We start from the raw sequence: 11,655 nt of genomic DNA, 5'->3' as shown, positions 1-11,655 counted from the left end.
TTTATATATTTATTAAATTATCACATGCCTTATATTTATTTGTGGAAAATTTATTTGATTGAAGATCATTTTTATTAAGTATTTGATTAAAGGTACATAATTATAGTTATTAATTAGTCATGTAAATTTACTTTTAATAGTACGTATTTGAATAGTTATATTACTATTAATTGTTTGTTGACTTATAAAGAAAATATTTATTATCTTAAAGTATCTTATACTATATTTATTATATATATTATTATTTATTTAATATTTTCTGCAAAGAAAAATAAAAATAAGACGAAAACCAAAAACCAGTCAAATTCAAATCTCTTTAAATTAAATGGAATTTAATTTTTCAATCAAACTCAATTAATTATATTAATCACATTGATTGATTAATTAATCAATATTATTATAAGGAAAATATTTTTAAAAGTCAAATCCAGTTAGTCAAACACCTTATCGTATATTTCATTTTTTTTTTCAATTTGTTTTTCAAATCCATTCTTCTTTTACTTTTTTTGACCTTTTCTTTTCTTCTTCTTCGTTAAAAGGGACAAAACTATTAAAAAAAACGTAAATAATTATATTAATTACATTTATTATTATTATTATTATAAGGAAATTGTTTAAAACTTAATTATGAATATTAATTTATAATATAAAATAGATACAAATAGTATACCAATTTATTAGATTTACCAAAAGTAAAACAAATAAAATAAAAGTGAGTTTCCTTCGCTGATTAGTTTGTTCTTTCAAAAAAGAAAAACAGATATAATCTAACCATAAAAATCAAAACGCAATCAAGCCACGCGCATTTCACCATTCTATCCGATAATGGGGGAAAAAAAATTCTATGATCTGAGAAAAAAATGAATAAATCGTTATTTTGAAGCATAATAGAACAATAACGGATAAAAGAGGATGAAGTTATTAAAAAAAACATTTTAAGAGAGTTATTCATTATCCTTAATTATCATTCATTTTATAAGAATAAAATATAATTATATATAATAAATCATAAAATTATTAATTTACTTTCTTTTCTATCAATAGTTAAAATCTTGCATTATTGTTTCTTTCAAAAATGAACTCTCACACTTTAAATGAGTCAATTTTTTAAAATAAATATTAAATACTTATATATATATATATATATATATATATATATATTTGACATAAAATTAAATTTAAGAATAACAAGTGATTGAGAACAAATGATTAATGTGATGAAGTTAAGATTGAAATCATTTGGTTACTACATGAATTTGATCTTTGATAAAAATAATTCTTGATTAGTTAATCTTTGCTTCAACAATATCAATCTAGAAATTTTATTAGGCATTAATTGTTTACTTTGTTCAAAAAATAAGTTAATGACAATATTTAATTTATAAGTGACATAATTACAGTATATCTCAATAAATTGTATTTAATAATGATAAAAGCTTAAAAAAGCAAGCAAATAAAAAAATTATTTTGTTGTTTACTTTAATAATAAATTTAATCAAAATAATATTAGAGGAAAAAGTAAATTTAGTATGAGAAAATAATCTATACACTAATAGTATAAAGAAATTTTGCAGTATCATTCAATAAAAAATTATCATGTAAGATAAATTTATTAATTTTTACAATTTAAAAATAGTATAATCATCATGATTTATGATTAATTGATAGTATAAATTTTTGTACACTAACAATGCATAAAAATTAAATTCACTTAGTATTAAATGTGTTTCTTTAATCACCAAAACCTACATGGTGTCTGTTAAGATAAGTGTCTCTTAAGATAACCGACTTCTCTGTATCTCGGTACTATAAAGTTGGGCTTTGCCTGTCTCCAAATATTATAAATTCAACCATGAGACTTGGTTATTGTACATTCGAAAGTTGAGAAAATCTAATTATGTTTTCGAAGGCTATGGAGAATGGAGATTCCTTCTTCCGTCATGGTCAACCTACAAAATCAACTTTGGGTAAGCACTCACAAAAAAATATATATACACCCATAGATATGAGTTTTTTTTGTATAAATATATCTTTGCAAACTTACATGATTGATAACTATATGTTAATTAGTTTCTGTCATTCTCAACTAGGATTCTTTTTCTTAATTTCTTTTTGAGTTTGCTTTCTATCGTTGATATGCATAACTTTGATATACAAACATCACAGACACGTATTTGTTATTGTACTTCTACTTGTTTTTTGAAAGAAGCATGTAGGTTACAACTTTAATTGTGTAAAATACACCAAAAATTATAACTTGTTAAAAAAAACTAAAAAATAAGTAGGTGTATATTAGCAATAATGTTTATTAAGGTGTTTAGCTTAACTTTTTTAGTTTGAAAGATAAAGATTAGAGAGGGAGAAAAGAAAATGTTTAATCGTCATTTTGGTAACTTCATGTATCATAATTGTATAGTTTTAGTCTCTCGGGTTTCAATTGTGTCAATTGGATCCTCCAAATATTATAAATGAGTGATTTTAGTCCCTCCCCTGAGTTCTAATTAAGCCAATTGGGTCTCCTAGGTATCACAATTGTGCAAGTTTGAAAGATAAAGATTGGAGAAGGAGAAAAGAAAATGCTTAATCGCCATTCTCGTAACCTCATGTATCTTAATTGTGCAGTTTTGGTTTCTCAAGTTCCAATTATGCCAATTGGATCCTCCAAATATTGCAAATGTGTGATTTTAGTCCCTCCCCCGAGTTCTAATTAAGCCAATTGGGTCTCCTAGGTATCACAATTGTGCAAGTTTAATCCTTAGGTATATGTTATTTCATATATATTAACAAAAATCATGTTGGTCTATTATATGAAAGGGCTTAAATTTGCATAATTGCAATACCTAAGGACTCAATTGGCTTAGAACATAAGAACTAAAATTGCATATTTGGGATACCTAGGGGACCTAATTGAAATCTAAGGGGGTCAAATGGCACAATTCGATACATGAGGGACTAAAAGTTCAATTTGGCCAAAAGGAGAAATTATTTTTAAAAGTCATTTTTTTTATTTTATAAAAACATAAGGTTCTTTATTTCTTAAAAAATGTATTTGGTTCAATTTTATAAAAAGAGAAAATAAAAAATAAGTTACATACTAGTGGCCTATTTGATACACATTGATATTTTGTGTAGCAATATGCAAGGGCAAAAAATGAATGACAACAAAAAATAAACCCTAAAAATGTGTCATCCTCTGTCATTCTTGAACCCTTTGGCTTCGCCTCTCTATCCAGATCTCGTGGCTATTGTTCACCTACCTTATCGACATCTAGATTATCCCCCTTACCCATCAGAGAATGAGATAATCCAACTTGAACACCCCTCACCAACATTCTTGATCTTCACACAAATCATTATAAGACAAGCTTATATGTCCCCCTTTTCTCCATTGGTCGCCTCACCCTTTTCAAATCCCTTCACAACACAAATTGCCTAACGTGCTTGATGGTTGTTTTCAAGAAAGACGGAATCTTTTTACGAGTGAGGGAGGTGGAGTAGTAAGATTGGTCGATTAATCATGAGAGAGGGTAAATGAGGGGAAAATGAATCAAAAGGTGGACAATGACAAAGGAAAAGGTGAAAGAGGGAGAATATGATGGGAAGGATCAACACAAAGGGGAGAAGGATAGGGTGAGTGATAAAGGGAAGTGTCAATAAAAGAACATAAAGAGGAAGAAGAGGGTGATGAGGACGGTAACGAGAAAGGGGTAAGAGAAAAAGTTTTTTATTTTTCAAATTTTTACTATTTGAAAAGGGTGGGTGATAGGATGAGTGTCATATTTGACTCGTGTAGAATGTTTCATATTATATTATTACATGTTGTCATATATGTATATTTACTATTATACTTATGTCCCTTTTGATTTGTACATATTTTTTTCGTATACAATGATTTCATTGATGTTAGAACCTACAACCCCATGTGTACTCTCCAATAATGGGTGTCTTGATAGGTCCAACAATAATCACTAAGATGGGTTTTGATACCATTTTAGAATTTAGGTTTGGCGTAATTTGATCCCAAAAGTTATTTTAAGATATAAGAATTATCCTTCACTTGTATACTTTATTTTCATTATATCACTGGTCAATATGTAATCTCCAACAAATTCTATGTGTATGTAAAACATATATTGGAAGATGTTAACTCCTTAAATAAATTACCTTGAGATTAGTCTCTGCCTATAGACTAAGATACCCTTAATCAACGAAAAAAGTAAGTCATAAACAAAAGAAGAAGAAGAAAACGAAAAGACAAATCCTTTTCCCCCACTATTTGATACAATTTTTTTCCCATTTGTTTGATACAAAATTGTTATACTTCTCTATATAAATTCTTAATGTATTGAATAATGAAACTCTTACTTTGGTTTGTTCAGGTTCAATTATCCCTTTTCAACAAACAGACACCTATGCAAACACAACAATTCAACCACCAATCAACTCAAACAATGGTGGTCCAATTCCTAGTTTGGTTCTGCGAGATAAGAGTAAGATGCCAATTACAAATGTGACAAAAATCACAGGTCAGATTCTTCCAAATAATGCAAAAATTTCATATGATGCCATGGATATGATTCAACAAGGTGCTACAAAGTACATAAACTTTGTAACGAGAAAAGCCAAGGAGCAATGCCAAAGTGAGTATAGAAAGATTATGAATGCAGAGGACCTATTATGGGCCATGAAGAAATTGGGCTTTAATGACTATGTTGAGCCTCTCACTGCTTTTGTCCAACGCTATCGTAACATTGAAGGAAGTGATCTCTTCACTAGCCATAAGGAGCCCATTCCTCACATTGAAAACAATGAGCCTAGGCCTAACCCTATGCCCACTTTGGAGATACTTCACTCTCCAGTACCACCGCCAGTTCATTCTTCTAAGCCATACTTTTCCATTGACACCAGCCATAGGGAGCTCATTCCTCACACTGAAAACAATGGGCCTAGTCTTGGGCTTGAGCCTAACCATATGCCCACTTTGGAGATGACTCCACTATCACCATCAGTTCATCCTTTTGAGTCATACTTTTCCATCGATCCTGACACAAATTTAGAAATACTTGACCCAAATGACATCAATGAGATCTACCTAGATGAATTTGGTGTCGGTTGTTCAAATGATGCTTTCAACAATGTTGATGTTTCCGCTCTCTTCAAACATGATCAACCGTGAAATGATAATGGAAGAGATTCAAGTGCAATTTAATAATTATGGCAATGAACTATGATACATGTAATAAGTAGTAAAAGAACATGTGCTTTTGCTTGTCATCACTTCCTTATCTATGATTTAAAACATAGAGGAATTATGGGATAATGTTTGCTTGCTTTTTGATCATTTTAGTTTTATGAGGTTCACAAGTAATCGTCTATGTTTCTAAACATACAAAATAGTACCTGAATTGTCATTTTCATTATCCAATTATATATAAAATTAATTGTTTGTTGGGAAAAAATAAATTGTTAAAGCTTTTTTTATCGATCAAAGTATTTGATATGATTCTGCTAAGTTGTTGTCTCGTATTATGATTCCACCTTCTTAGTTGTTAGTAGTAAAATTCAAAATAAATAGATAAAATGTTTAAAGTTATTTAAAGTCAGGCTTTTGTTATGGATGTAGACAGATTGGTCCAGTACAGTTGGGTGAGCAATTCATTCATGTACAATCTTTTACAAAGTTTAAACCTAGGTAACAAGGTGTTTGTGTTGTAGTTTAATTAATTAATTATACGCAGTTCAATTTTGAATGAAGCCATGACAGTTTACGGATCAATAGCGTGAAAAAGGAGGAAATGAAATTGCAGCCACCGTACACCAAAATCTACACGCGCCACCTTTCAAACATCTCCATATAAATATATGTAACTTCAAATCAGAAATTACCAACACAATGCAGTGTTCAAAACTACTGAAGGGAACATACATTTCTCTTCTCAAAAGCTGCAAATCCATGTCCCAATTGAAGCAAATTCAGGCCCACATATTCTGTTTTGGCCTTCAACAAGACAGAGACATCCTCAACAAGCTCATGGCCTTTTCCATGGACTCATCCCTAGGGGATTTTAACTATGCAAACAGAATCTTCAACCACATTCATCACCCCTCCTTGTTTATCTACAACCTCATGATCAAGGCCTTTGTGAAAAGGGGTAGTTTAAGGAGTGCCATTTCTCTTTTTCAGCAGCTGAGGGAACGTGGGGTGTGGCCCGATAACTACACCTACCCTTATGTTTTGAAGGGTATTGGTTGCATTGGGGAGGTTAGGGAAGGGGAAAAGATTCATGCTTTTGTGGTTAAGACTGGCCTTGAGTTTGACCCTTATGTGTGTAACTCCTTGATGAATATGTATGCTGAGTTGGGCCTGGTTGAGGGGTTCACACAGGTGTTTGAGGAAATGCCTGAGAGGGATGCGGTTTCTTGGAACATCATGATTTCGGGTTATGTCAGATGCAAGAGGTTTGAGGAGGCTGTTGATGTTTACCGGCGGATGCAGATGGAGAGCAATGAGAAGCCCAATGAAGCCACGGTTGTGAGCACTCTGTCGGCTTGTGCGGTATTGAGAAATTTGGAGCTTGGCAAGGAAATCCATGATTACATTGCAAATGAACTGGACCTTACTCCTATAATGGGGAATGCTTTGTTGGACATGTATTGTAAGTGTGGGTGTGTGAGCGTGGCCAGGGAGATTTTCGATGCAATGATCGTGAAGAATGTGAATTGTTGGACCAGTATGGTAACTGGGTATGTGATCTGTGGTCAGTTGGATCAAGCTCGGTATTTGTTTGAGAGGAGTCCAAGTAGGGATGTTGTTCTTTGGACAGCTATGATTAATGGGTATGTGCAGTTTAATCATTTTGAAGATGCAATCGCATTATTTGGGGAGATGCAGATCAGAGGTGTGGAACCAGATAAGTTCATTGTGGTTACTCTCCTTACAGGTTGTGCTCAATTGGGAGCTCTGGAGCAGGGCAAGTGGATTCATAATTACATAGATGAAAACAGAATTAAGATGGATGCTGTGGTTAGTACTGCCCTTATTGAAATGTATGCTAAATGTGGTTGCATAGAGAAATCTTTGGAAATTTTTAATGGATTGAAGGATATGGACACGACCTCATGGACTTCAATTATTTGTGGGCTGGCCATGAATGGTAAAACAAGTGAAGCACTTGAGTTGTTTGAAGCAATGCAAACATGCGGATTAAAACCTGATGATATTACTTTTGTTGCTGTTTTAAGTGCTTGTGGTCATGCAGGATTGGTCGAAGAGGGCCGCAAGTTATTTCATTCCATGTCAAGTATATATCACATTGAGCCAAATTTAGAGCACTACGGGTGTTTCATTGACCTTCTTGGTCGAGCCGGACTTTTACAAGAGGCAGAGGAGTTGGTGAAGAAGTTACCAGATCAAAACAACGAAATAATAGTTCCACTTTATGGAGCTTTGCTAAGCGCCTGCCGAACTTATGGCAATATTGATATGGGTGAAAGGCTTGCTACAGCCCTAGCAAAAGTTAAATCCAGCGATTCAAGTCTTCATACACTTCTTGCTAGCATTTATGCTTCTGCTGACAGATGGGAAGATGTGAGAAAGGTGAGAAGTAAGATGAAAGATCTAGGAATCAAAAAGGTGCCAGGATATAGTGCCATTGAGGTGGATGGCTAGTGGCAAGAGGTTAGGTGAGGGCCCTTTCCCTTTTCCGGAGAAAAATTGGTCTTGGTACGGGGGATAGGTAATCCACAATTGATTTTTAATTTGAATCATGAATTTTTAACTTGTAAATGCAATATGGCAGTTTCACAATTCAAATGTTTTGTTTAGACCATGCAACTATTCAATTCCATAAACTTTGCCTACAATCCCTGAATACTCAAAGTTCCATGTTTATGGACTATGGAGGAAAATGAATGAGGCTACTAACTATTGGGGTGAATGGAGAACTCAAATAATGCCTGCTATCTTACTACTAAGAATCTGATATTGTAGGTGAAAGTGCCAGATTTGAACATAGGCTCCTATTGTTTTATACTTCACTCTTCTTGCCTGGAGTAAGCTTATCTCCAAATGTTAGCTTGTGTACTCGGCAAATACCATCCTCAGTTCCACTTTGGCATTATAACACAGACCCCAGTGTCTTCTTAAACAGGGTTTATGCTGAAGATGAAACATGCGAAAGTTCACCTTTGACATCAATAAATGAGGTACCTTCCATAAATTGATACAGATTCTCAGGATGATGAAGCAGAGTGACGTTGAACCTCAACAAGAAAATTCTGCATCAGAACTTGAGAAGGTTTTCCTTGCTTCTGATAAAGCAAACCCCCCTCAATCCAGGAATGTTGTCCATGTCTCATCATTTAAATTCAGTTTCCTTCACAAGCATGTATGATACAGAAGTTGGTTAAGCATGCGTGTGGAGCCTGTGCTTCCCCCTGCTGTTCCTAGATTTCCTCTATTTTACAGAACCAACTATACTTTTCACATGAAACATAGCTTTACTAAAGGCCAAACCTATATATCAGGGAAGCCAATGATGCCAATTCAAATGTGTTCAGAGAGCATAACTCTTTATCTGAGGTAGGCATGGCAGATAAAAATAAGGTAGATGAAAATTTTGTTGAAATCAAGGAAAGTTCCACAAAAAAAATTATTTCTGAATCTTAGGTCCGTGATAGCTGGCAGATATTGCCCAGTTTCCTAGTGAAATCTGTCAAGCAAAATATGGATTCTGTGGATGAATCCTATCTCTCTTTTTGTTTATCTTCTTGTAGAAAGTATTGCAAAATAACGAGAATAGCATCAATCCTCCAGTTTAAGATTTTTTTGTTGGCATGATATTATTATATGTTGCAATATTTGTAAGCCTGTACATTTAAATATTGTTCTCTCTTATGATAAGGACTCAAATTGAGCTTATTTTCAGCTAGACTCAAAACTATGACTTTGTGCTAAAATAGAATCGACCACGATAATCAGCGAACTTAAACGATATATTTTTATTTTATGCATTGAATTGAATATAATTCATCATGTTTATTTTTTTAATAAAAAAAAACTAAAATATAAACACAGATAACTTTTTTAAAATATAATTGTGTGTCAAAAAAATATATAATTAGATTTTTATTTTTTTATCAGCAAATATATAATTAGATGACTAAATTAAAATAGACTAATTCTAAATAACTTAAGTAATATGTGTGGATATACATATATGTTAGAGATTTATACATGAATATTATTTTTATTATAAGAGTAATAAAAGTAAAGCAATTAAGATTATTTTTTAAAAAGTTTTTTTTTATTTTAAAAAAAAAAGTAGTGTACAAGATTAGAGCCGATAGATCAAAATATATTTAATTGCTCCCATACCCAACCCAATACCAAAAAAATAAAAAATAAAAAATAAAACAAACTTCTCTCTTAAATAATCCTTCGTTAGAGTTCCAAGTTGAAGAGGAGAAACCAATTTCCAATTTCACATATAACTTACCAACGACAGGATGTTAGATTACCTAAGAGATGGGAATTTACCAAAGTTTGATCATCAAAATTGCTGTACATAAGATTATACAATAACAAAGTCTCTTATCTCACCATGTGGGGAGGGGCCATGGGTAATTTTAAGAGCACCCAAAGTAAGAATCATACAACTAAAGACCACATGTGCTAATTATCCATTTTGATAAAAACATGTAAAAAAACAAATTATATTTGAGTAAACAAAAACAAAATATGGAAATTTCCTTCTGAAGTTCATGCACACAATAAACTTCACGAGTCCAACTCTTTAAACAAGGGATACCAAATGGTAAATGGCACAAAAGTTTGTTTGTGTGATTACCAATGAACTCAACCTGTGTCACTGTACCCATGATTTTCTCCATGATCACCATGACATCTAGCATGGTTTTGTTACTTTGCAGACTTCAAGTGTAAGGGTAATACACGCCACAGCTTTGGCATTTCACATACAGCATAACATGGTGTGGCAAAGAAGGTATACTTCAACATCAAATCTATTTGCCTGATTCATTTTTTATGCCTGACTCGGAGAATTAGATGCACTTGCTTTTTGAAAATGGACCTTAGCTCTTCATTGGCTTCAATTCCTATTCTCCTGTATTAAAGAAACATCAATAAACACAAAAGTTTGCAACCTCATCATAATGAAACCCAAATAAACTATTCATCTGAAGGAAGCAGGAAAGGAAGAATGAATCCAAAGCATACACTGCCTCACACGAGATGGATAAGGGCATGCAGGTGGAGATTCAAACAATAAACTGAAATAAAATAGGAGGTCTGTCCTAAGATGAAAAGGAACAATCTACAGAAAATGGAAATTTTCATGCATAAGAAGCTTATTGATTCTATTGGAAGAGAATCATGATGAACCTATCTAATCTAAATACTCAAAACTTCAGCAGATAGAAAGCAGACAACTAAATCTCAATATATAACAACACATAAGAAGATGGAGATACCCCCAGTTTTTCTCATATGCTTTGATTGAATTTAAACCACAGCATTCCAATCTTGTCATATTATATTCAAAACAGGAGAAATTGAGAAAATAGCAATAGCAAAATCTGGTTATCTACATAAAGGAAAGGCTAAAAATACAAGTTATCCAATTTTTGAGCCATTCTTCCCCACAAGAATCTTGCATTGACTTAATTTGCTAGTGATGAAGTATTGTTCAATCATAAGAGAACCATCTCGTAACTCTTTCCGGTCAATCAATCGATGCTGAACATCATATGGAATTTTCTAAATTGATAAATATGCTTGTCAATATATAAAATATTGTAACACTATTAGCCAAAAAATATATTTCTTACAAGTTTTAGTTATATATTAGAAGAATCATTGGATTCAACAACTACCTGATCTACATGGTCCAATAACCTTTCATGCACAACTTCTAATGCTATCGTCTTGGTAATTTCCTCGCTCATGGTAATTTAACTGCCTATGCATAAGAAACAATTAAAAAGTTAGAATTAAGTCAGGGACCATCTAATCAAAGATGTCTGCAAGAATTATAAAAAAAATGTAATTGTAAAAGAAAATAAATGTAAATATGCATGGAAACAAAAACAAAGCAATTATGATCGTAAAAGTAATAACTAAGTTTTATCCCACCAGGTGGTACAGTGGCAGTCTCATTCTATGCCCCAAAAAACACACTGTTGATTCCTTGGAGGAACCATTAAATTATTTTTTTACACCTAGTAGAAAGTAGAAGTTGAAAGATCCACGCCTATTTCATCAAGTACTGATTCGTCGCCTTTCGCATTTCTAAACAGATTAATATTTAACTAAGATGAATAAATAAAAAATAAAATGAGCTCATTATATATATATATATATATATAATATGATTTGATTTAAAAAAATAATTATATAATTTGGTGACTCTAATCAATATTTAAACAATATATTTAATCTTAGAATAGAATTACATTTAAATTTGGTAATTAACTCAAAACAGTATTTAAAGTATAAATTTTTTCATGGATATATCTCCTAATTACGTATGAGAAAAAAACATTTTGGCATTAAGAAAAAAGGGTCATAATAAGTATGATAATTTAGCCATTCATTCAATTTAGTAGACTTGAAAGGCTTACGTGGCTCAATAACAA

General features: G+C 32.1%; 1 protein-coding gene and 1 long non-coding RNA gene across 2 annotated transcripts; one reads left to right on the top strand and one right to left on the bottom strand.

The window, feature by feature from the left end:
• Positions 1 to 5,640: 5,640 nt before the first annotated feature.
• LOC114384738 (pentatricopeptide repeat-containing protein At1g31430-like) lies at positions 5,641 to 8,844 on the top strand. The gene has a single exon (XM_028344498.1). The coding sequence runs from the start codon at positions 5,894 to 5,896 to the stop codon at positions 7,667 to 7,669; it is 1,776 nt and encodes a 591-aa protein (XP_028200299.1). The 5' UTR covers positions 5,641 to 5,893; the 3' UTR covers positions 7,670 to 8,844.
• Positions 8,845 to 9,543: 699 nt separating this feature from the next.
• On the bottom strand, positions 9,544 to 10,802 carry LOC114370677. The gene is made up of 2 exons (XR_003657905.1): positions 10,631 to 10,802; positions 9,544 to 10,124 (listed from the first exon to the last, which is right to left on the bottom strand). It is a non-coding gene; the product is annotated as an uncharacterized LOC114370677 (long non-coding RNA).
• Between the last annotated feature and the right edge of the window lie 853 nt (positions 10,803 to 11,655).

This window comes from Glycine soja, chromosome 2 (genome assembly GCF_004193775.1).
Source record: "Glycine soja cultivar W05 chromosome 2, ASM419377v2, whole genome shotgun sequence".
NCBI classification, from domain to species: domain Eukaryota; kingdom Viridiplantae; phylum Streptophyta; class Magnoliopsida; order Fabales; family Fabaceae; genus Glycine; species Glycine soja.
This window is presented reverse-complemented; position numbering and strand designations above follow the sequence as displayed.

Excerpts from the sequence above, each read along its gene's own strand:
- LOC114384738 (XM_028344498.1), top strand. The coding sequence starts at position 5,894 with ATGCAGTGTTCAAAACTACTGAAGGGAACATACATTTCTCTTCTCAAA.